We start from the raw sequence: 25,598 nt of genomic DNA, 5'->3' as shown, positions 1-25,598 counted from the left end.
GGGAGGTCTTATGGAGCTGCTTAGAGGATAAAGGGGTCCCGGTTGACTATATTAGGGTGATTAAAGACATGTATGCTGGAGCTAAGACTCGGGTTAGGACAGTAGGAGGCGACTCTGAACACTTTCCAGTTATTACAGGGTTGCACCAAGGGTCTGCGCTCAGCCCATTCCTATTTGCCCTGGTGATGGATGCACTGACTCATCATATTCAAGGGGAGGTGCCATGGTGCATGCTATTTGCTGATGACATTATTCTAATTGACGAGACACGAGGCGGCGTCAACGAGAGGCTAGAGATTTGGAGACATGCTCTTGAGTCTAAAGGTTTCAAGTTGAGCAGGACGAAGACGGAATACCTCGAGTGCAAATTTGGAGTTGAGCCGACGGAAGCGGGAGTTGAAGTGAGGCTTGACTCTCAAGTCATTCCCAAGAGGGGTAGTTTCAAGTACCTTGGATCGGTTATTCAGGGGATCGGGGAGATTGACGAGGATGTCACACACCGTATAGGGGTGGGGTGGATGAAGTGGAGGTTAGCGTCGGGAGTCTTGTGTGACAAGAAAGTGCCACCGTTACTAAAAGGTAAGTTTTATAGAGCAGTGGTTAGGCCTGCCATGTTATATGGAACTGAATGTTGGCCGGTAAAGAACTCACACATCCAGAAGATGAAAGTAGCAGAGATGAGGATGTTGAGGTGGATGTGCGGGCATACAAGGATGGATAAGATTAGGAATGAAGATATTCGAGAGAAGGTAGGCGTGGCCCCCATGGAAGACAAGATGCGGGAAGTAAGACTCAGATGGTTCGGGCACATTCAGAGGAGGAGCAATGATGCACCGGTGAGGAGGTGTAAGCGACTAGCTGTAGTGGGCACGCGGAGAGGTAGAGGGCGACCTAAGAAGTATTGGGGAGAGGTGATCAGACAGGACATGGCGCGACTTAGGATTATGGAGGACATGGCCCTTGACAGGGAATTATGGAGGTCGAACATTAAAGTTGTAGGTTAGGGGAAAGTTGTGAATATTTCTACAGCACAATAGAGTGAGACTAGCCAGTTAGGAGTTAGACTAAGAATGTCATTGGTCGGCTATTGATGCAGGGCTTTACTTGCTAGTTTTACTATACCAGTCATCTATTTCGTATTTCGTATTCTGTATTTCATATCTCTTATATTGCTGTTATTTTATTATGCATTTTTATGGCACTAATATATCGGCTCCTGTTGCTTTTTTGAGCCGAGGGTCTCCTGGAAACAGCCTCTCTACCCTTCGGGGTAAGGTCTGCGAACATATTACCCTCCCTAGACCCCACTTGTGGGATTATACTAGGTCGTTGTTGTTGTTGTAATACAAATGATGGGCAGAGTCATGGTGAAGCACACATACAGGGAACAGAATAGGGTGGCGGGTGCAATGGCAAAGGAAGCAGCGAAGACGGTTTTTTGGGGCAAATCCAGCCTACTACCAGTTCCTCCGATGTTTGCTAATAATATTTTTTGGGCAAACATCCTAGGAACTAAAGTTTTTAAGGATCTTGTGGCATGTAATATTGACTCCATATCTCAAAACATTGCAATGCTGGGGTTCTACAATACTCCAGCAGTGACACTACTGTATAATATATTTTGTCTACTAGTCATATATAAATATCCATCTCTAACCCAAAAAAAGAAGGGAAAAAAACAGGGTGCATTAGTTAGCTATAGCATGTAAAATTTCCATAAAATAAAGCAATTCAAGAACATTTTGCATATATAAGTCAATACACCATTCCACTGCTGAAAAATGACTCAAGGTTTTGCTAACAAGAGATGTCGAACGAGAATTTAACCAAGGGAGTTTGAAAATAAAATAGAATATAACTGCAGATTTGAGCAAGCAAACAATATATTTACTATGTATACTAACAACAATCTAAACAAAAAATTGCAGGGAAGTACAACAAAGCACTAAATAAACTAAAAGAAGATGTAAAAGCAAGATGGCTCAACTCAACAGCAAGTCTTGATCCAATGGTCGGACTGCATTATATGCAACCACTTACAAACTTTTATAAGAGGCTTGCTGTTGGATTATTCTAATTTAGAAAGCGGACACAGAAAAGAGTAATTGCGAAGGTCAAGGAGGAGAGGAGAGAAAATACAGATATTTATACAAGAGTGATTCTGCCAACTCTTCGTATCTTTACTCTTCAGCACCTTCGCTAACCTTGATCTCCAAGAGGCGCTCAACTGGCTGCCGACAAATAGGACAGCGATTTGTCTGGAACCTCAAAACCTTTGCACATCCGCTGCACATACACTGCATCAAGAAAGATACTCAATTATGTGATCAACAATAAACAAAACTTTTGTTAATTGAAAAACCTAGCAACAGGTACCTCATATATATTGGCTTGTTCAATCAATAAATGTCTAAAGGGAAATGCATGGAAAATACAGCAACAACAACATCATACCCAGTATAATCCTACAAGTGGGGTCTAGTGAGGGTAGTGTGTACGCACACCTTACCCCTACCTTGTGGAGGTAAAGAGGTTGTTTCCAAAGACCCTCGGCTCAAGGACAAAATGAAAAGGAGAAGCAGCAATAAGCAGTAACAACAACGATATAGTAACAACAGCGATATAGTAAAATAACCAAAATAATTGAAGCGAAAGAAATAACAGGTAGAAATATAACTACGAAAAAAGAAAAGGAAAAAGAATACAAGATTAATACTACTGCCACAGGGATGACAACGGAATACACTCAACTACCCTCTAACTTGCCACAGGCTAAATGATGCTTAAAAATGATATGTCTGCTACCCAGTATCTTTCTATTGACATCTTAAATCACTCAAACTATACTACATAAATTCACGAAATTGCAGATATTGGTGAATATATTGAGACCAACACTCAACACAAATTGTTAACAAAGGGTAGGAGGCATACCATGTGCCGACATGGAAGTACAGTAGTGTCCCGAGGTTCAGAGAGGCATATCACACATTCTTTCCCGGGATCATTTCCATCAAAGTCGCTTTCAACTGAATTACCAATCCCATATATCTCTTGCAATTCATACCTCATGCCATTGACCCAGAGGATTTGCTTCACCACCCTAACATGGTACTCACCTTTGTCCTTTTCGAAAATTGCTTGAGTAATCTGTGAATTAGTGGACCCTGCCGCTGCACTCCCATCCTCTGATCCACTGTGGCTATCTGGTGATGCCTCCGCCTTAACAGCAAGTGGATACACATCCGCCTCACCATCTTTGGACAATTCTACTTCTTCAAACATTGAAAGATCAATGCCAGTTCCGGAAGGTTGCCTAAACTTCTGAGCTAAACCTTTTTGAAACTCAAAAGTTACTGGTGGAAGCAAGCTTTCCTTCATAGGAGTCAAGCAACAATCTTCACCTTCTTTTGCAAAGAAAATGACAGTCATGCTGCAAAAGAACGAAGTTCAAGACATACTTTTGATTATCTCACGTTGAAAGCACTTCCATAACACTTAAAGAATCAATAATATATTACCAAGCAGTAAGAAATGACTACAATTTTCAGTAACAAACAAGCACAAAGCAACTACTTTCATTTAATAAGTCCAACAGCCGTCAACATTGTAGATGCTACTCTAAGAGTCAGCAACAGATGACTGAATAGAAAGTACAACAACAACAACAACAACAACAACGACAACGACCCCAATGTAGTCCCACAAGTGGGGTCTGGGGAGGGTAATGAGTACGTGGCCTTACCCCTACCTTGAAGGGGTAGAGACGTTGTTTCCGATAAACCCTCGCCTCCAAGCAAGCATGCAAAATCACAACAGTATGGAGAAGAAATGCAGTATTGCTAAAGTCATGGAAGCAGTAACGACAACAAGATAGTAGAACAACCAAAACACGCTGAATATAGAGGAGTGAGTACAGTTTCCACACGACCAACAAAGAGAAAGAAACCACCTTCATTAATTTTTTCCAAGGTAACAACTACCACCTTTATTGATCCCTTGTTATTGTATTGTGAAAGCATATCAGGTCTCAATCTTTGGTGATTAGCGTCTCAGCTTGCAGTATGAAACACCATTATGGAACTCTTAGACACGCGAGATAAATATATGATGTATTCATAATATGAACTAATTGATTCTAGTATATTACTATCACTTTAGAAAGATGAAGATCTAGTTGATAATTAAAGTACTTATGTATCCAAATCTCAAATGATACTCCATTTATTTCTTCTAACTATGCATCTCAAGATGAGATTCTACAGATCATATCCTTTTTTACAACAAAGGGATAGCTGTAAGGAGAGCAGTACAGAAATCGACTACACAAATGAAGGACATGCTGACAAAACGATACTTAACATCTCCCACCCGTTTTCATCAAAAGAGAAAGCAATAATCCATATTAGTCCAGTATACAGTTTTGCCCATCAGAAAAATAGTGTCAATACAGATGGAGTAGAAGACCAAAGTACTGATTACTACTCTGAACATCAGTGCTTAAAAGGAGACCCTTCAAATTATTGTACACGAGTAATTATTAATTAGAATCAAACGCTTATTCAAATGACCTAAAGTAGTACTAAATCATGCTCTACAGGATGCTCAAAGATCAGCAGCAGAACTTTCTCATTTATTACTATTTTTAAATATACACATTCATCTAATCCTCCAAGGTTGTTATACAGATTGCTGGACTAGCAACAAAAAAAAAGATTCCATTACTGTGCAGATCAGGTTTCCAGATTCTCTCTCGACAAAGTATCAATCGGCAGCTATCATATTGGTGATTGTAAAAAGGTTGCCTCACCGAAGGCACGAGTATAAATAAATCCCGCAAACTCAATAGTCCTTATCCTCTTAGTGTATATAAGTTCCTAAACTAATGAATGATTAGAAAGTACAAAACTTTCTTGGAATAAAATAAATCCACTATACCACTCCCTCTGTCCCAATTTTAGACCGACACTGATCCCAATTGTAACGAACATTCCAAGATGTTCGACACCATTCTATTGAAAATTTAATTAACTTTACATACTTCAGGAACTTAAATTCAGTTGCCTATTCAAATTTATACTTTTTTCTAATGACAGTGATGTCGGAGCCCAACTTATGCACACCTCGACTAATCCACAGGCTACCTGCTGCTATCTCCCATGACCTCCCACCAGCACAAATGCCGGGTAGCTCTATTCAACCATCAAATTTAAACTTTAATCTTGTGTTTTACATATCAAACTAACTTCCAAACCATTATTTCACTATTTTGTCCACACTACTAACATAATATCAATGTCAAGTTAAGTCTTTAACTCCGCAGTCCGACCCTATAAGAAACAATCAAATTAAAGAATTCACGGGAAAGGCACCAAACTGAAAGTCCTATATATCGAATTCTCTTCAATTTTAAGACCAAGGCCTAAACCACTACAAAGATTTCAGTACACTTCAACAGACAAAGATCCAAGATACATGAATAATAACCACAACTAACTACTACTATTACGACTCAATTCTAAACAAGCTAGGGTTTGCTATATGAATCCTCACTGACCATGTTACTCCATTTAAATTCATCTCAGGCCAATTTGCATAAATTTCATAAACAAGCAAACATGAAAAATAAAAATAAAAGACATTTTTTAAAATATTTAAGAAGCAGTACCTCCCAGGAACAGTGGCATCAAAAGTGAAAGCCACAAGGTATTTGCCAGGGTTATCTTCATCAGGCTCAATCCTTAAAGTCTCCTTCTTCAAATTAACATCATTTCTTATTGTCACAGCTTTTTGATGCTCCACATATGGTGCAGGCGGAGGCATCATCGGCCCACACGGGTACCGCCCCGGCCCGTTAACCCAATTAGCATGACCCGGGTGGTTGTCCATCCTATGATGATGATCATAAGGAGCCGGTAACGGCACGGGCATCGCCGGCGCGGCGGTGGCGGATAGTAACCCGGGTATTGATAATACGGCGGAGCATTAGGGTTTGGGTATTGAGCAGGATAAGGTGTGGCCGCCGCGAATACGTACCGGTTCGCGCTTATCTCCGGCTGCGGAGGTTGTGGTGGTGGAGGCGGTGGTGGATGGCTCCTCCGGCTACTGCTCCGTCGCCGGCCGTTCACACCACTGCTTCCCATATTACCCATCTTATAAAAATTCAATCTTTTTTACCCCCAAAATCAAGAAACAATTTTTACAAAATTTGATCAAACCATTAATCAAGATTAACACAATTTCCGACACCCTTTTGCCTTTTTTGTCAATTTAAGAAACACCCAGATGAAAATTCACCCAAAATTATGGATTTTTTTAGGAAATGGGGGTTTGAGGAAACAGAAGAAGAGAAACAATAAGATTATTAAGGAAGATAATATAGGTAATAATAAAGATAATTAATGGAGTAAGTGGAAGAGGAATCTTATGATGGGTAGGGCAAGAGCAGGTATTATGGGATTGCGTAAAGTTCCACCATCAACAGTATCAAGGATTAGAAGGAAAATGGAACAGCTTTCTCTTTTTCTGCATACATATCCTCTCTTTTTATCAATTCTTTAATTCTTTTCTTTTCTTTCTTTTTATGTTCTTTTTTTGTCACCTTTTTTTGTGAATGAGATTTGAGGTGAGGATTTGGAAAAGCACTATGTAATTATCCTGATTTCATTAGGTAATCCATGTTTATTCAAGTTGATTGCCCCTAATGTACGCACTTCTCTTCCCCTACCTCCACAATTTAACCTTTTCTCTTTTTAGCAATGGTTTGTTAAAATCTTCTAAATTTGACATTATTTATTAGGTGCACACTTGAATAACTTTTAGTTTAGAGCCCGTTTGGACATAAGAATTTTTTTACTTTTTTTAAAATAAAATATTTTTTTCAAATTCGGTGTTTGGTCATACAATTTTCAATTTTCACTGAAGTTGAATTTTGAATTTTTTCGAAAATTGAAAAAAAACTCCAAAAAGCTACTTTTTAAAATTTTAATTCAGATCACTCACAAAAATTTAAAAACAACCCAAAGTTATATTCATGTCCAAACATAACTCTAATTTTTAAATATTATTTTTACTTAAATTGTTTTTCACTTTTTTAGAATTTTACAATTTTTATGTCGACGCTCACTTAGTTAGCCTTAGGCTAGATACCCTATAGCTCCTGGACACTTAACGTAGCAAAGAAAGTGAATATATAATTTTTTAGGTGTGTAGGGAGTGAAAAAAAAAATCAAAAGAATAATTTTCAATTTGGATATTTATATTAAACACCCTCCATCTCCGTTCATAAATATGTGGTTCCAGTCATCAGGAGAACAATGTGGGAAACTCATGAGAGAGTGTGTATATATATATATATATATGGTACGCGCGTTGCGCATGTACCTCATTTTAATAAGTATAATTTTTTAAAAATTAGAGTCTTGTTTTAAAATTTTTTTTAGTGCGAAGACTCTATTCGTATCCATACCGAGACCGATCTTTGCTATTAACTCTTTGATCAATGAAACTGGCAAACAAATTGAATGTCTTTTTTACCCTTTAAAAATAGAGTTCACACTAAACAAAAAAGTCATTTATATTCACCTAATATTTAAAATTTTAAAATACACTATAACTTTATTATTATTATTATTAAATCTTTTCTTATTTGAACTTTATAAAAAGTCCTAAAATTTACGACTTAAAATTCAAGTAAAATTTGCTTTCCATAAACTATTTTAAGTTTTAAATTAACGAGCTTTAATTTACACGTTACTCTAAATTTTGAGAATCTTGCTTCCTTGTTAGTATTTGTTTATTTTTTATTTTGTAACAGTTAGAACGGTTGTTTTTTATTAAATAATTATTCTTAAATATGATAAAATAAATTAAAATGATTATTTTGTCTAATATGAAATTTATTTTTAAAGAATAAAAAAGACAAACGACATTTAACTAAGGGTTTTTATAAATATATTTTTTTTTTGGTAATTAAATCATCGTATTAACCACCAAAGTAAATATTTACAAATCAGTAGGTTATCTCGACCTAACTTCCTTACTGGAAAAAAAAAATTAACTATATATCAGACTACCCTCTAATATCTTCTATATGATTTCTATCTGACTAACTACTCAGTAATTACATATTGCTAGTAAGACACAAGTATATCCCTCAACGCTAATGTTGCACATGCATACTACTCTCCTTGCAAGAACATCCCATGTTATTTTTTGCTCAAATATTCTTGCATTTCTTTCAATCCACAATGTGTACGTGTATTATGCAAATACAATTTTGAGGATTATGGTCATTTGAGATCTCCCTTTTGTCTTATGTATTATCTAATTCTATCATTCTGACCATGAAGATATGATTGGTTGAACTTGTTGCACCACATGGTTCTACCATATGAGCATTCTGCAAAGATATGCTCCATTGTTTCAAGTGCTTGATTGCAAAAACAACATGTTTCATCCACTTACACTTTCCATTTCTTCAACCTGTCAGCAATAAGTAGCTTTCCATGCATTAGTAACCACATCGTGAATAAGAGAAGTTGACGGCAAATAAGAGAAGTTGAATCGGCCGGAGGGCGATCTACTTGTATACTTTTAATATTCTATTCGTATAATGTGTAATTGGTGTGTTCTTCCTAAACATATCGAAGATTTGTAGAATTATTCATTTTCGAACGAAGAAATTACAATGTTAGATTTTGACCGAGACTCATTTACTTGTCTGCTTGAAGGGATAACATTTACAATTTGATTCCAACAAGGAACTATGAGCGAAATCTAGTGTCATTCCTTTAAAGCAATGCTCTTATAAGGTAAAATTTTAATAAACTTTAAAGTCCTAAATATTAGAAATTTCTATCTAATTCAAATAAGAAAAAATTTAATAAATTTTATTTTGATTTTAAGGTCCTAAATATTAGGCAAATAATTTAAATTACAATTTTGTCCAATGTGAAAGTTATTTTTAAAGGGTAAACAAGGTGAACGACATTTCACTAAAGGCGTTCGTGCTTTTAATATATAGTACTAGTCTCATGTACGCGTTTTGCACGTGTAACCTATTTTAATAAATATTAATTTTTAAAAATCATATCAATACTATTGAATCATAGATGCCTGCGTGCAAGTGTGAAGTGTCATTTCGAAAATATTTTTAAAATTTGTTGATCTAAAAAGTCTAATAACTTTGGACATTGAAATAAACTATATCTAATTATAGTATTCATTAGGTATGTATTTTTATTTTGGTACATAAATTTTCTAAAAGAAATATTTGAGTAAAGGGTAATGAAAATATTATTGTATACCTAGAAAATCACATAACTTTCCACAAAAAGTCTTTGTTATTTTTACTAAGGTTATTTTATTATGTAAAATTAATTGGTCTTAATTTTATGATCGGCTATAATTTAATTATGAATAAAAATACAAAAGTTATGCTGATCGACATTATCGACTTTGGTTATAATTTTCAAATATATTAAAATTTTCACACTGCACTTTTAAGGATACTTTAACTAAGATTTATATTTTTTAAGCTCCTTTGTCTTATATTTATATTTTTTAAGCTCCTTTGTCTTATTTATATTTACGTTAGCCATTCTTCAAATAAATACATAATAAAGAGTATAAAAATATTGATATTTGGTTGACCCTTTTTTTTAAACTCTTAGTTGACCCTTAATTTAAATAAATATTGAATTCTGGCAAAATATTTATATTATAATTCTATCTCAAATTGATAAAAAAGGCAAACGATATTTCGCTAAGGACTTTCGTGTTTTTAATATAGTATAGATATATTTCAATGTTAAAAAACTTACTTTAATGTTTTTAAAAGTAAATTCATTTTGTATCTGTGAACAAACTAACTTGTCCTTGAGCATAATATTTTAATTGTTAAAACAAAACTCTCTACACAAAAGGAAAGTCAAATAAAATTTGTACACTCAAATAATTACTGCCGTACTACAATAGAGCTAATCTTGAGAAAAAATTTCCAAGATTGAGTGCCAAAGTAAATAACTTTAGGATTTTTTAGGTCTTACTTATTTCAAATAAGGAAGGATTTAGTATGAGAAATTTTAATTGATTTCAAAGTTCTAAATATTAGAAAAATATTTAGTTCTTACTTATTTCAAATAAGGAAGAATTTAGTATGAGAAATTTTAATTGATTTCAAAGTTCTAAATATTAGAAAAATATTTAGTTCTTACTTATTTCAAATAAGGAAGGATTTAATATGAGAAATTGTAATTGATTTCAAAGTTTTAAATATTAGAAAAATATTTAATTCAAATATATGGAATTATAGTTCAAGTATGGAACAATTTAATAAGCAAAATGTGAATAGATTTTAAAGTCCTAACTATTAGGAAAGTAAATTAAATTATATTTTTATTCAATGTGAAATATGTTTTTAAAGGGTAAAAAAGGCGAATGACATTTCGCTAAGGGCCTTCGTGCTTTTAATATAGTATAGATAAATCATGGAAGAAAAGGCTTAATATTGCAAACTCTTTTTACTAGTGTAATCCCATTAATGTACCTTTTTTGTAGTTTTTTTAAAATTTATTATTCAAATACAATGATTATTTGTTCCAACCGTATATTTTTTCTTTCTTGCCCCAAATTTGTATAAAAGAACTTTGGTAAAGCTCCACGATTTTTAGTCAAATAAAATATTTTATCCAGAACAATAAAACTTCAATTGTGTATTCTTATTTATTTATTCTTGAGGTGCAATGTCATTTCTTCTTTTTGGGACAAATTTGTAAAAAAAGATTAAGAGGAAATTTCATATTTTCTTGCCAAATAAAAAATAATAGCCATAAGTTCCATAAATTAAATGGCCCATAACTAATGAAGTTCCAGCTAACCTTTTTTTTTATTTTATTTTAAATTTGGACCCAAATAATAATTTTAAAAGATGTTTTACACGTGAAAAAATTAATGAAGTTGTGCGTCCCTCTCACTTCTTTGCGATGGGATCGTTTAAGTAAGCATCAAATAAATGATGTCAAATTTAGAGGAAATTTTAGATATTCTACTTAATCTAAAAAAGAAGATGCCACAAGCTAGGATAATCATACTAATATATTATACACCCTTATAAAAAGTATACTATATTCTTTCCTTTCGATGCTATGTTTTTTTAAGTTTTTTTTGGAGAGAGAAGTAGTTGGTTTTGAGGCAATAAATAAAAATACTTGGCTTACATGTTGAAGTTTGTTTTTAAACAAAGAAAAGGTTTTGGAGAATGGACAAATATCTACATTCCACCACTACCATCACTATACAATAAAAACAATTATTAAAAGTGAAAGATATTTCTTAGTTGGTCTTAACTCTTTCTTTCATACCTTCCATTTAAAAGATTTGATTGTTCAAAATCACCCCATGCATAATTTAGCAACAAAAAGTAGGGATAGAAATAACTATAGTTCCTACAAAAAATAAAAAGATTAATTCGATTTTGACGATCTGATTAAAGATTATGCTATGGGTGAGCCTTGGAGCAACAATAAAACTATTTCCATATGACCTATAAATCACGGATTCGAACCATGAAAACATTCATTAGTGTTTGCATTAGGTTAGACTGTCTATATCACATCACTTAGGGTTGCGATTCTTTTTCGGACCCTGCATAAACGCGAAGTATCTTGTACTCGGGCTGTCCTTTTGATTAAAGATGATGCTATAACCGGCATAAGGTTTACTTTTTACCAGACTTTTCCTTTCCCCCTGCTGTAATCGGAGTTTCTTTATCAAATAATAGCAATGACAAAATCAATAACAATAATAGTAATATACCCCCTTTGGACTTCAAAAAGGTTGCAGGCTTCCACCAACTTGGTCACTTGTACAAAAAAACTGCATTCATTCTCTAAAAAGAGATGATATCTTGCCTGATTTTTTGCACATTTGAATCCGCCAACTAAATTCTATTAATTAAATGTAGGCTAATTTTTAGAAAGTAATAGTCTAGAGATATTGGTCACCTGTCGTTCTGAAACAATAGTAAAGTTATCTTCGTGTGACCTAAAGGTTACGGGTTCGAGTCTTGAAAGCAGTCACTAATATTTGCATTAGAGTATGTTGTCTACATCATACCCCTAAGGGTGCGACTCTTTTTCAAATCCTACGTGAATACGAAATACTTTGTGCACCGCCCGACTGTCATACAGTCTAGATACTGTGGAAGATGGCCACACATATATTACTCATTTGGATATGTTCTAAAATTATTAAATGCTAAAAAGTCCATCATATTTCTTTCCGTATCAAAAAAGTATTCCTTTCTTTGTACTCATAATTGTGGAGTTATTCTCTTATGGATGGGACACTTATTTAATATTTCAGTGTTTTCGAAAATAAAGTCTTTTAAAAGTAGCGCATTTAGTGTTGAGAAATTTCTTATATAGGAAAAGATCAAAAGGAATTGTGCTGAAATAGTTTAATGTAACTTCCTAAGTTAAGAGAAGGGAAAGTTTTACCGTTTGGCACTAGACTTGAAAAATTATTAAAGTGAAGAAAAACTTAATTTATTAATGATATAATTAATATTGGCAGCAAATAATGAAGCTGTACTCACTGCCGTTTAATAATTCTTAACAGCCGGGGAAAAAAGACTGAAAAAAAAAGAGGAAAAAGGAGATATAGATATAGAAAGAAAAGGAGAATTTTTTTTCCTCGCAATGTGCACAAAGAACTACAAAAACTACACAATCCTATTATATAGAGCGAAATTGGTTTATATTAAATAATCGAATGATAGCATGACACGTAGAACGAGAGATAGACAAAAGACAAATCGAGTAAGAATCAAAACCGGGAACAACAACTACAGTTGGCATCAATAGACCCCAAAGGGATCGGAGCATAATCAACGTGAACGGGTCGAATGTTTGTCACCAGATGGCATTTAATGAAAAATATTCCTAGTATTAAATAGGCAGAATTTTGGCATTCATGCCAGCCATTACATATTCATCAATGACCCGCTTTATTATCATTTAAGAAGGGCTTGATCCTAGGATCTTGTTTTCTTAAGTATAATTATAAATAGTAGTTTCAACAGCCATTGTAGGGACACGAAATCATTGGCAAAACTTATGCTACATTCACAATTGTGAATAAGATAACTTTACTTGTTCTTATTTCTTTCCTTGGAAGCATCATTCCCGGAGCCAGACCTACTGTTTCCTTTGATTTTTATGCTAAGTATTATTTATAATCTTATTTATCTATTATTTTAGGATCAAATCAATTTGCTTGTGTATAAACTACATAACAAATTTAACTATACCATTTTACGAGTAAACACCTATATATATCTCTATTATAAAAAGTTACAACAAAACGAGTAAAATGACACCAACACTCCTATGCTCGAGAGTTATCTAATAAAAACACACTGTAGATGTAAGATATCAAATGAGAAAACTTTATCTAATTTATTTATTCCTATTTTGCCAAAATCTATGATGTGAATAGATGAACTAGGAGTCGTATCTGAATTTTGTTATTGTCATTTTCGACCACTTGGGGTGTACAGGTACTAGTTGTTGTTTAAGCTGTCAACACACATTTTCACGAACGTTTTTGATGTGAACTAAACTCCGACTCTCTTTTTAGCTTTGGCTCCGAAAATGTTGGCCTTTAGATTTGGCTTTTGACTAAAAAATTAAAATATAATGCTTGAATATTTTATTTTATTTATTTTCAAATGTGCGCGAAGAAATTGAGGGTCTACGGAAATAGCTTCTTTATTCGCACAAGATAGAGATAAGACTGCGTATTCACTACCTTTCCCATACTTCACTTATGCGATTATACTAGGATTGTTATTGTTGTTGAAATAAAATTCCCAAACAAAGTGAAAGTGTATGTTGTTACATTTGTGAGCAAAACTTGTTAAATAAAAAGAATCCACTCATGATATCATTGAAAAACGAATACTAGTATGTAAAAGATGTCGGGGACCAAACAAGGTGTATACGGTCGAAGTCGAGCTCGACTACAACTTGATAGATTTGGATTAGAACGTGGTGACAACGGACTTGAGATTGACCTCGAGTCTCAACTTGAGGTCGGAAAACGTGGCTTCGAGGAATATTGAGTCTGGTATCGACCTTAGTCTCGAGCGAGCTCGGAAATAACAAACAAAAGACCGAAATATCCGCGACCAGGCGGATATTATGGCATAAATCTCGGAGGCATATCGGCTAGGAACCAAAAATTAGCAAATTAAGAGATTTTGACCTTTTATAGAAATGTACCTAGAGTAGGACTCCTCTACTATATAAGGGGGTCTGATAATTCATTGAACACATTGTAACACGTATCCCAAAGCAATATACTGTTAGTACTAGTTCTTATTATCTCATCATTTTGTTCTGATATCGATTAAGGTATTTTTGACTCGAGGGGGACCAACCTTCAAGGCCAATATTATTCAACTTGTGCGGTTTGCATTTATTTTTCTATCATTAATTTCAATATTAATCTGTTTTCTCAATTTTTATCAAGTTAGATCATGTATCCTTAAAATCGCGTATAAATTTAATTGTTATCTGAATTTGAAGGTAAATAGTTTGGCGACCACCGTGGGACTAAGGATAATAGTGGTTATTTGGTACAAATTTTCATAACACACATATTATTTTACACTTATTTTTTCGAGTGTCTCTGATTTCAGAATAAAAATGTCGAACTCTCAATCAACACTCCTACATGTTGACAATGATTTCGGCCATCACAGCGAAAATGATAACGTAGCACCCAAGAACGATATGCCCCCGGTCGATCTCGATGCAGTCCCGGTTGCAGATCTAATCGATGTTAGCTCGTATGTGGCCATCAACACAAATTTACTCACCGATCCTGAGGACGACGTCCATAGGGATGTTCGATCGGCCGTTCAAAGCACACATGGCGGCAAAGATGGTGGAAGAAACTTGCGAGTGATCTTCAAAATGTTATGGGATCAATAGGCGGCGATAGCCCAACTCCAGAACCAAAGTCGCCCACCAAGTAGGATTGAGCCCGAGCCATCCTAGAAAGTTGTTCACAGAGTTGAATCAACCTCAAGGAGATCAAATGAGAAGGAATCAGGGACCAATCCGATAATCATGAAGATGCTCGAGGAACTGACAAAACGGATTGAGTCGGGAGAGAAGAAGATCGAGGCAAACGACAAGAAGGTAGAAACATACAATTCCAGGGTCGATCAAATCCTAGGAGCCTCGCCGATATTGAAAGGCCTAGACTCTAAAAAGTTCGTGCAAAAACCTTTTCCCCCGAGCACAGCTCCCAAGTGATTCCTAAGAAGTTTCGCATGCCCGAAATTCCTAAATACAATGGAACGACCAACCCAAATGAGCATATAACCTCTTACACATGTGCCATCAAAAGGAATGATTTGGAGGATGATGAAATCGAATATGTCTTGTTGAAGAAATTTGGAGAGACACTGTCGAAGGGAGCTATGATATAGTATCATAATTTACCACCTAATTCTGTTGAATCATTTGTTATGCTTGCTGACTCTTTCGTGAAGGCACACGCCGGGGCTATCAAGGTCGAGATCAGGAAGTCAGACCTTTTCTAAGTAAGGCAGAAGGGCAATGAAATGCTCAGAGAGTTCGTGTCCCAATTCCAAATGGAACGGATGGACCTATCGCCGGTCGCTGATGATTGGGCCGTTCAAGCCTTCACCCAAGGATTCAATGTTTGAAGCTCAGTGAATTCACAGCAGTTGAAGCAGAATGTGATAGAGTACCCGACTGTTACTTGGGCCGATGTGTATAACTGATATCAATCAAAAATCAGGGTCGAAGACGATCAACTTGGGGCTCCTTCCGGGTCCGTTTATCCTGTCAAACCCGTCGACAAAATCAAGAGAGATATCAACTGCAAACCAAGGTCAAACAGAGATCGGTACCAGCTATATAATGGAGATCATAGAAGCAGTGGGTCCGGGCAAAGTTCTATGCAAAATGAAAGGAGAAGTGATCGAGGTCAGAGCTCTCGAGGACTCATGAGCAAGAACGGCTTCGAAAAGCTTATCAGACCTAAAGAAGCACCAGGATTATCGAAATATCTTTAATGTTGATGCGGCTGCCATCGTGTCAGCTATCGGACGCATCAAAGAAACCAAATGGCCTCGACCATTACAATTCGATCCATACCAAAGAGATCCCAACTAGATGTGCAAATATCATGGCACTCATGGCCACAGAACAGAGGATTGCAGACAGTTGAGAGAGGAAGTAGCCCGGTTATTCAACAACGGGCACCTTCGATAATTTTTGAGCAACCGAGCCAAGAATCATTTCAGAAACAGGGATTCTAACAAACAGGTTGAACCGGAGGAACCTCAACATGTTATCAATATGATCATCAGTGGAGTTGATGTCCCTCAAGGACCGATGTTGAAATGCACCAAAGTGTCCATCACAGGGGAAAACAGACTCGAGATTACATATCGGAAGGAACCTTGTCTTTCATCGACAAGGGGATCGTGCAACCTCACAATGATGCTCTGGTAATATATGTACTTATAAATAAATCTCGAGTTAAGCGTGTGTTAATTGATCCAGGTAGCTCGGCCATCATCATCCGGTTGAGAGTCGTAGAACAGCACGGTCTACAAGATCAAATTGTGCCCGCAGTTCGAGTTCTGAATGGGTTCAACATGGCATGTGAAACCACTAAGGGGGAAATAACATTACCAGTCAATGTCGTCGGGACCATCCAGAAGTCTAAGTTTTATGTGATCAAAGGTGACATGAGGTACAACGCCCTGTTCGGGAGGCTATAGATCCACAACATGAGGGCAGTGCCCTCGACTCTTCACCAAGTGTTAAAATTCCCAACAGCAGGGAGGGATTAAGACGATTTACGGAGAACAAGCAGCCGCAAAAGAAATATTTGTAGTAGATGAAGTAATTCCGATATCAACACTCATAACGTCAAAGGAACCAAGTTCGGGAGCAAAGCAAGAGGCCAAATAGCAATCATTGATACCAGCCTCGACCCAACCAGACAAGCATGAGACTGACGAAGACGATGATTATGGGGTTCCCCGATCCTTTATAGTCCCTGATCACTCAGACGCTACTAAATCAATGGTCCCAGCTGGAGCATGTCATATTGAGAACATTTACCCGATCAGAAGGTATACCTTGGCACGGGGTTAACTCCCAAGCTCAGGAAAAAACTCATTCAATTTCTTATAGCTAACATAGATTATTTCGCTTGGTCGCAATCTTGATATGATAGGAATACCATTGGAGATAACCACTCACAAGCTAAGCCTGGACCCAAAATTCTATCTAGTCAAGCAAAAAATGAGGCCCCAGTCCGAGGTCAAGCATGTTTTCATCAAGGACGAGGTATCTAAACTCCTTAAAATAGGGTCCTTTTGGGAGGTTAAATACCCGGATTTGTTAGAAAACGTAGTGGTAGTCCCTAAAAAGGGGAACAAACTAAGAATGTGTGTAGACTATAAGGATTTGAACAAAGCATGTCCGAAGGACTCCTTCCCTCTGCCTAACATCGATTGCATGATCGATGCCACGACCGGCCGCGAGATCCTCAGCTTTCTCGATACCTATTTCGGGTACAACCAAATACGGATGGACCCAGATGATTAGGAGAAAACCTCCTTCATTACTAAGTATGGCATGTACTACTATAATGTGATGCCATTCGGACTAAAAAATGCCGGTTCCACTTATCAACGCCTAGTAAACTGGATGTTTGAGGGACAAATAGGAAAATCGATAGAGGTTTATATTGACGACAAGTTGGTTAAGTCCTTGCGAGCAGAGAACCATTTGAAATATTTGCAGGAAACTTTCAGCATTTTGAAGAACTACAATATTAAGCTGAACTTAGAGAAGTGTGCGTTCGGAGTCGAATCAGGTAAATTCCTCGTCTTCATGGTATCCAACCGAGGAATTGAGATCAACCCTATCGAAATCAAAGCCATCGAAGACATCACGGTCGTGGACAACGTGAAGCCGTGCAAAGATTAACCATATGCATAGCCGCCCTAGGTGATTCATCTCGAGGTCCTCGGATAAGAGTCACCGATTCTTCTCGCTACTCAAAAAGAAGAACAACTTTTCATGGACCATGGAGTGTCAACGGGCCATGGAGGAGCTCAAATGGTATTTATCGAGCCCACTGCTGCTTCCTACACCGAAAGCAGATGAACAATTGTACTTGTACTTTTGTAGTCTCGGAGATAGCAGTAAGTGGAGTCCTGGTCCGAGAAGAACAAGGTACGCAATTTACAATTTACTATGTTAGCAGGACCCTAAGTGAGGCCGAGACTAGGTACCCTCACCTAGAAAAACTAGTGCTCGCTTTGCTAAGCGCCTCTAGGAAACTAAAACGGTATTTTTAGTGCCACCACATATGTGTTGTGACAACTTAAACCGTTGCAAATATTATGCACAAACCCGAATTCTCGGGACGATTAGCCAAATGGACCATGGAAATAAGTGGGTACGATATTGAGTATTGACCCCGGACAGTCATCAAGTCTCAAATTTTGGCATCGTATTAAAGCCACCAATAGGCAATGTAGTTAGGCAATCTATTAGGCCTATAAAATTAACTAACAATGAGGCCGAATATGAGGCCATGATTGCAGGTCTCGAACTAGCCAAAATCTTGGGGGCGGGGGTGATCGAAGCTAAATGTGACTTCGTCCTCGTGGTAAACCAAGTTAATAGAACATTTGAGGTTAGAGAAGAATGAATGCAAAGATACTTGGATAATTTAGGGTACCCGGGACCAAAATAGTGCGGCCGATGCCCTTGCTAACTTAGGGTCATCGGTCGAAGACAATGAGCTTAATTTCTTGGGCAGTAGTGAAACTCATGAGATCGGTGGTGGAAGAAGGTCATGCTGAGGTAAACTCTACAAGCCTGACTTGGGATTGGAGAAACAAATACGTAGAATATCTGAAGAATGGAAAACTGCCCTTGGATCCAAAAGAATTGAGGCCCATGCGTACAAAGGCATCTAGTTTTGTTTGTCCAAGGATGGAACTTTGTTCAGGAGAATGTTTGATGGCCCACTGGCAATATTTTTAGGACCAGGATATACCAAATACGTTTTGAGGGAAATTCACGAGGGCACCTGTGGAAATGATTCGGGCGCTGAATCATTGGTTCGAAAGGTGATCAGAACAGGCTATTATTGGATCGATATGAAAAATGATGCGAAGGAGTTCGTACAAAAATGTGATGGGTGCCAACGACATGACCCGTTGATTCATCAACTCGGGGAGTTGTTGCATTCAATTTTATCACCATGGCCGTTCATGAAGTGGGGAATGGACATCGTTGTCCCCCTTCCGTGGGCACCCGATAAGGCTCAATTTATATTATTTATGACCGACTATTTTTCTAAGTGGGTGGAAGCCCAGGCGTTGAGAAGGTCAGGGAGAAGGAGGTCATCAATTTCATTTGGGACCACATCATATGCCGAATTGGAATACCGTCCGAGATCGTATGCGATAATAGGAAACAATTCATCAGAAGCAAAGTAACCAAATTCCTTGAAGACCACAAGATTAAAAGGATGCTATCTCGACACCCTATCACCCTAGTAGGAATGCATAAGCTAAATCTACCAACAAAACCATACTCCAAAATCTTAAAAAGAGGTTAACCGATGCCAAAGGAAGATGGAAGGAAATACTACCCGAAGTCCTATGGGCATACCGTACAATCTCAAAGTCCATTACCGGGGCTACCTCGTTTACTTTGGTTTTTGGCGCCGAAGCTTTGATACCGATCGAGGTCGGGGAACCAAGTACCAGATTCTAATATGCAACAAAGGAATCAAACAACGAAGCTATGAGTACAAACCTGGAAATATTAGATGAAACGCACGAAGTCGCCATTGTCCGGTTGGCCGCCCAAAAACAGCGGGTCGAAACATATTACAATTGAAGGTCCAACCTTCAACACTTCAATACCAGGGACTTGGTACTAAGAAAGGTCACACTAAGCACCCGGAACCCAAACGAAGGGAAATTGGGGCCGAACTGGGAAGGACCTTACCAAATTATCGAGATCACCAGAAAAGGATCCTACAAGCTCGGAACAATGAACATCGAGCAACTATTGAACAACTGGAATATAACTCACTTAAAGCGATATTACTGCTAAGGTAACACCCCGTTCTTTCTTTTATTTACATCTTAAACTAATGCTTGCAAGTAACCAACAAGGGACTATACGAGATTTTAGGTCTGAAAACGTGCGTTGCACTCTTTTTCTCTTGAACCGGTTTTGTCCCAAATGGATTTTCCGTCAAGGTTTTTAACGAGAAAACAAGTAAATCATGCTAACTTAGAATTGAAAGCCGGTAACGAACCGACGACGATGATCGCAATAATATTTAAGGCCTCTTTTCGATCAACCCCGAACACTGGAGGGCGTTACCTTCTGATATTGACTTTAGCATGGAAAGAGACTTCAGGATTGAACCTTCAAACATAACCTAATTATTTCATGCTAAGGTATTTCGATCTTTGTGAATACAAATAATAAAGCAAAGGGAAAAATTTAAAAGCCGTGAAAGGGAAAGAAAACCTTATATATTTATCCAAAATTCTTTTTACAGGGGCCAGATGGACCCTATACAAAATTCTACAACGGCTAAAACGGCCTCAAAAAACAAAAGACAAAAACGTCTAAAAAGATCCTAAGTGGACTAGTCTTCATCGGGGACCGCATCATCACCTTATGGATCTCCGCCACCTTCAGGCTCATTCGAATATTCTGACCCCTTGGAATCATCCTCCTCGGGATAAGACAACTTTCTGGCCTTGGCTTCGAATACCTTGGCATTCTCGATTTCAGCCAACAGGTCAAAACCACGAGCTTGAACTCCCTCAAGGGCCTCCCTTCGGGATTGCCACTTCATATGCTCTACCATATTTCTCACTTGGTCGAGCTGTCTCGGCATCAACCTTATGCTGGGCCACCTTCTCATCAGCCTCGACCTTGACCACAACAATTTCCCACTTGGCCACCTCAAGTTCTTTGGCTGGAAATCGCCGAGCTCAGTTGAGACTGGATCTCCTCGATATTTTTGGACTGAACCAAGGCCTTTTCCTTTGCATCCCCGAGCTGGACCTCAGTCGAAGCCAGTTGTGCCTGGGGCAGTATCCTTTTCCGAGGCCAGGAGGTCCATGTTTCTTTTCCATTCTTCGACCTCAGATTTCACCGTATCTACCTCCGCCTGGAGCTACTCGATCTGGTCAAGTTTCTTTTGAACCTGCGGGTTCGGGTCGTTATCCACTATGTATGAATCATCATCACTAACTTCAAATAGTCGTCTTAACTGCTCGATCAGATCAGCATGCTCCTTTCGAGCCGCTTCTAGCTTAGCCTGGATTTTCTCACTGAGAAGCTTGTAAGCATCCCTCTTCTCAGTAAGCTTCCGAGTCTCGGCCTCATGTTGGCTTAACTCTTCCCGATATCGGAGAAAAGTTTCATGATGAAGCATCAAGGCCTGCAAACATAAAGAGAAATATTGTGATTGTTTGCGACTTAAATCTAAGTACATAATAAAGAGGCATTCGAAGTTACCCAATTTAACGCCTGTTGGGCTTCGTTGAATAGGTAGGGCGCTTCCACCTCGTCCATCTTGTCCTAGTCCTCTTCGGTCTCCAAGTACCGAAGATATTTGGCAACCCCCATAGGGGAAGAGAGAACCCGGGCATCCTTCGGGATAGACATAATGATTGACCGCTCCCGGTCAGGATCTGCACTTGGAGCTGGGAACCATTCCACTAATCTCGGACTTGAAGAAGACCCGCTGGCTTCCGAAGACGGTGCCTTCTTTGGTACTAATAAGTCACCCAACCCGGTGACATCCTCCGATGCAGTAGAATCTAAGCCATCAAAGAAGTTATTGAAAGAATCTGCCGCCCCTTGAGGCCCCTAGTTTGAGCGTCCTTTCAGCATATGAGCCTCTTTGATCAAGGAGTCGGTAAATAAAGGCAACTCGAAGAGATCTATCACCCCAATACATCCTTTGGGGCACTTTCCTGTGCCCGAAAATAACGGTCGTTGTCTCCTTGTCGACCTCCCCAGCTTGGGGAAAAATTGAATCGTATCTCCCTGGTTCGGAGGCTTCAACAACTGCCTCTTCATCAGCCATCCTGGTTTGAGGCAGCTTAGTACCACTTCTCACGTGGGTCATCAACTCAGAAGCTTCTTCTTCTTCTTCTTCATTTTTGGACCTGTCCCTCAGTCGATTCAGTGAATCCAATGGGACCTCCTGGGCGTTGGTACTTTCCTTGGATTTGCGCACCAACCTCCTTTTCGGCCTTTTCTTCTCTGAGTTCGGGGAACTCGGAGCCCTTTTCATTTCTTCTCTTTATCCTGCCTTGGAGCAGATGGTTTGGGGAGGATATCTTCATCACCGAATGGAGGCCTTATTTAAACATCATTGGGAAGACCTGCAAAGGAAGAAAAGTGAGAAGGAGCGCGGCAAGAAAACTAAGTGTTATTCATTCAGAAGGGAATCTCATCGTGGGAATGGGCCTCCCACCGACGCTTCAAAAGTTCGCGCCACGCGCGCTTGGAATAGGACTTCTATGAAACGATGCCCTCGACCCACTCCTTGAGTCGAGGAACTGCATCCAACATCCGAGCAACAACTCTGCCATAAATATCGATATGAAGGGAGGAAAAGGAAAAGCAATAAACAAAATCTTAAAGGCAAGGTTATACTTTCATGTTCTATTTCTTGGAAAATGGCATATCCTCGGCCGAGATTAAATCCGAAGACTTCAATCGAATGAATTGGCCTAACCAACCTCAGTCTTGATCCTTGTCTATGCTCGAGAATGGGGCCTTAGTGGCCGGACGGGCAAGTTTTATTAGTCTTCCTCGATAGAGTCGTGGACTGTAAAGACGCATGAGGTGATCGATGGTGAAGGGATACCCTTCGATTTTGTTTACAAAGAAGCAGAGTAGAATTACTATCCTCCAGAAAGAGGGATGAATTTGACTGAGGTTCACCTCGTACCTCTTACAAAAGGTGATGATGACCGGGTCCAAGGGGCCCAACATGAAGGGATAAGTATAAACACTTAAAAAACCCTCCACGTGGGTAGTAATTGTAGACACCTGATTTTTTACCCTCCCCGAGAATTTTCACATTTTTAGCGTGAATATGTGAAATTGGGTCTAATATAGCTATTTTAACTATTTTACTTTATTTCGTCGCAAAAGAAAAATTACAAAAAATATATATATGAATTTTAGTTTATGTATTTCTCATAAACTTGAAAATATACAAAAAACTGTACATTAATTTTGTACTTTATATAATTTTGAAAATTACCAAAAAATATAGTTCTATTAATGTTTTGTAGTCATTTTAATTTTTGAAAAAATACAAAAATATTACTTTATATTTTATCTTTATATAAAAACGAAAATTACAAAGAAAATAGTTTTATTAATATTTTGGAGCTATTTTAATCTTGAAAAATATTAAAAAAGATATAGCTTTGTTTTAAATATTAGTCTTATTTTGGTAGTTATTTTGCTTACATAGGATTAGTTGAGTAACGTCGTGTTCTTATTCTCGGGTCCGGGCAAAAGAATAATATTCGGGTTCAAACTACCCGATTTTAGGCCTAATTTTCGGACCTAGCCCATTATAATCCGAGTCCACCACACATGGGGGACACGCGTGGGGAACACGGGCGGAACACGACACACGGGGAACCCCACCACGCGTGGGGGACACAAGTCTTGAACCCCACCACGCGTGGGGCTCATTTTTCTTGGCATTGGGTATCAAATACACGGGCAAACACAGAAGGAAAGGGCTGGACTTTGAAAAATTTGAAAAGGGTGCACTATTCATCTTCTTCCTGAAAGAGAAGAAGAAAGAAACCCTAACGAAACCCTAACCCAATAACCACACCCCAAAAACCACCATCTACCACAACCAGTAGCGGCGTCGTCACCTGAACACCACGTCCAAACACCACCTACCACCAGCTCCCCCCCAACGTCTGAACCCAACCACCCGTCAAGCAGCAGAGCTGCTGCTTCGTCCAAAACCACCGACGACACCAACTCCCTCAACTTCCCCATCGCCTTCTTCCTCCGTGAAACCCATCACTACTGTCGCAACCACTCCTCCATTGAAGCCGACGACCACAGTTGTTGCTGCTGCGTCGTCACTGCTCAAACGACCCTCCACAGCTGCTCCGTCCTCAAGCCAAACGACCACCGGAGCCCCGACGAGCAGCAGCTATTGCTGCTGCGTCGTCACTGTCCATCGCGCCACCAGCTCCCTCCATCCCGTCCAGCTTCCCCAACTCCCCCGTCGTCAAATATCACCGTCAACAAACCACCAGCCAAACGACCCTCCATAGCCTCCTCCTTCCTCACATCCAAACGACCCCTTTTGTTGCATTTTTCGAACCAACCTGCTGCGTCGAGAAAATCCAGCAGCAGCCGACATCTCGTGCGTTGACAGTCTTGGCCGAGCTTTCAGTCTCCATTGAGGTCGTCGTTGTTCGTCGAGGTCTGGTACGTCGAGGTTGTTCCGAGGTTTCGTCGTTGTTCCTCGTCTAGTGAGGTCCGGCTTGAGTCCCGTCGGGGTCGCGTTTGTCGTTCTGATGTTGCCGAGGTTCAAAGGTTATTGTTCTTCATCCTTTGTTTCATTTCATTCGTTTCGCATATTATGGTTCAAGGCGAATGAGAGTATTTGATATTGATGAATGTCAACAATGCAATTTTTGTTGTTTTGTTAAAAATGTTTATTTTTATGGATAGTTACTGCATGTTTAAAGTAAATGTGAGAACATATGAACGGTTTGTGAGTCGTCTTTGTTGAATTGCTTTTTCATTTTACCATGGATATTATTACCTATTCTAGTTTTCGTTTAACCTCAGATGACGTCATGGGTAGAAAATCATAGTTGTTTTTAGGCTTGCCTTTAATAAAAATGAGACGAGCCTCGAAAAAATGCACAAGCTGCGAGGCCCTCTAAATATATGTATTAAAATAATTAGACTTCGGGATATGCCGTTTAGCGAATTTTTACGGCCTTCCCCAAAATAACAACACGCTAGTTGCTTTAGGCGCGCCTTTAATAATTTATTTTCTTAAACTCGGGTGCACATTTATGTGACCCAAATCCAAATCTCAACGAAATCGAAATGTGTCTCTAATCACGGGTACATTGATTGTGACGTGGTCTGAGATGCATTTCCATGACGTTGCAAATTCTTTTAATAATGAATGAGATAAGCCTCGACAACCAAAAAATGCACAAGCTGCGGGGCCCTCTAAATGTATATATATTAAAACACTTAGAATTCGGGACAGGCCGTTTAGCGAATTTTACGGCCTTCCCCAAAAATAACAATACGCTAGTTGCGTTAGGTACGCCTTTAATAATTTATCTTCCTAAACTCGGGTGCACATTTATGTGACCCAAATCCCAATCTCAACAGAGTCGAAACGTAGCTCTAACCACGGGTACATTGATTGTGACGTGGTTCGAGGCATGTTTTCCACGATGTTGC

The 25,598-nt window shown here is 38.4% G+C and overlaps 1 protein-coding gene across 1 annotated transcript; it reads right to left on the bottom strand.

Moving 5' to 3' along the window:
• Positions 1–1,865: 1,865 nt before the first annotated feature.
• Positions 1,866–6,547, bottom strand: LOC107791001 (putative E3 ubiquitin-protein ligase LOG2). Its single transcript, XM_016612979.2, is given in 4 exon segments — positions 1,866–2,297; positions 2,935–3,433; positions 5,669–5,939; positions 5,942–6,547. Coding segments are annotated over 4 exon segments (1,098 nt in total). The 5' UTR covers positions 6,153–6,547; the 3' UTR covers positions 1,866–2,180.
• Positions 6,548–25,598: the final 19,051 nt, after the last annotated feature.

The sequence above is a fragment of the Nicotiana tabacum genome, chromosome 10 (genome assembly GCF_000715075.1).
Source record: "Nicotiana tabacum cultivar K326 chromosome 10, ASM71507v2, whole genome shotgun sequence".
Lineage (NCBI taxonomy): Eukaryota > Viridiplantae > Streptophyta > Magnoliopsida > Solanales > Solanaceae > Nicotiana > Nicotiana tabacum.
This window is presented reverse-complemented; position numbering and strand designations above follow the sequence as displayed.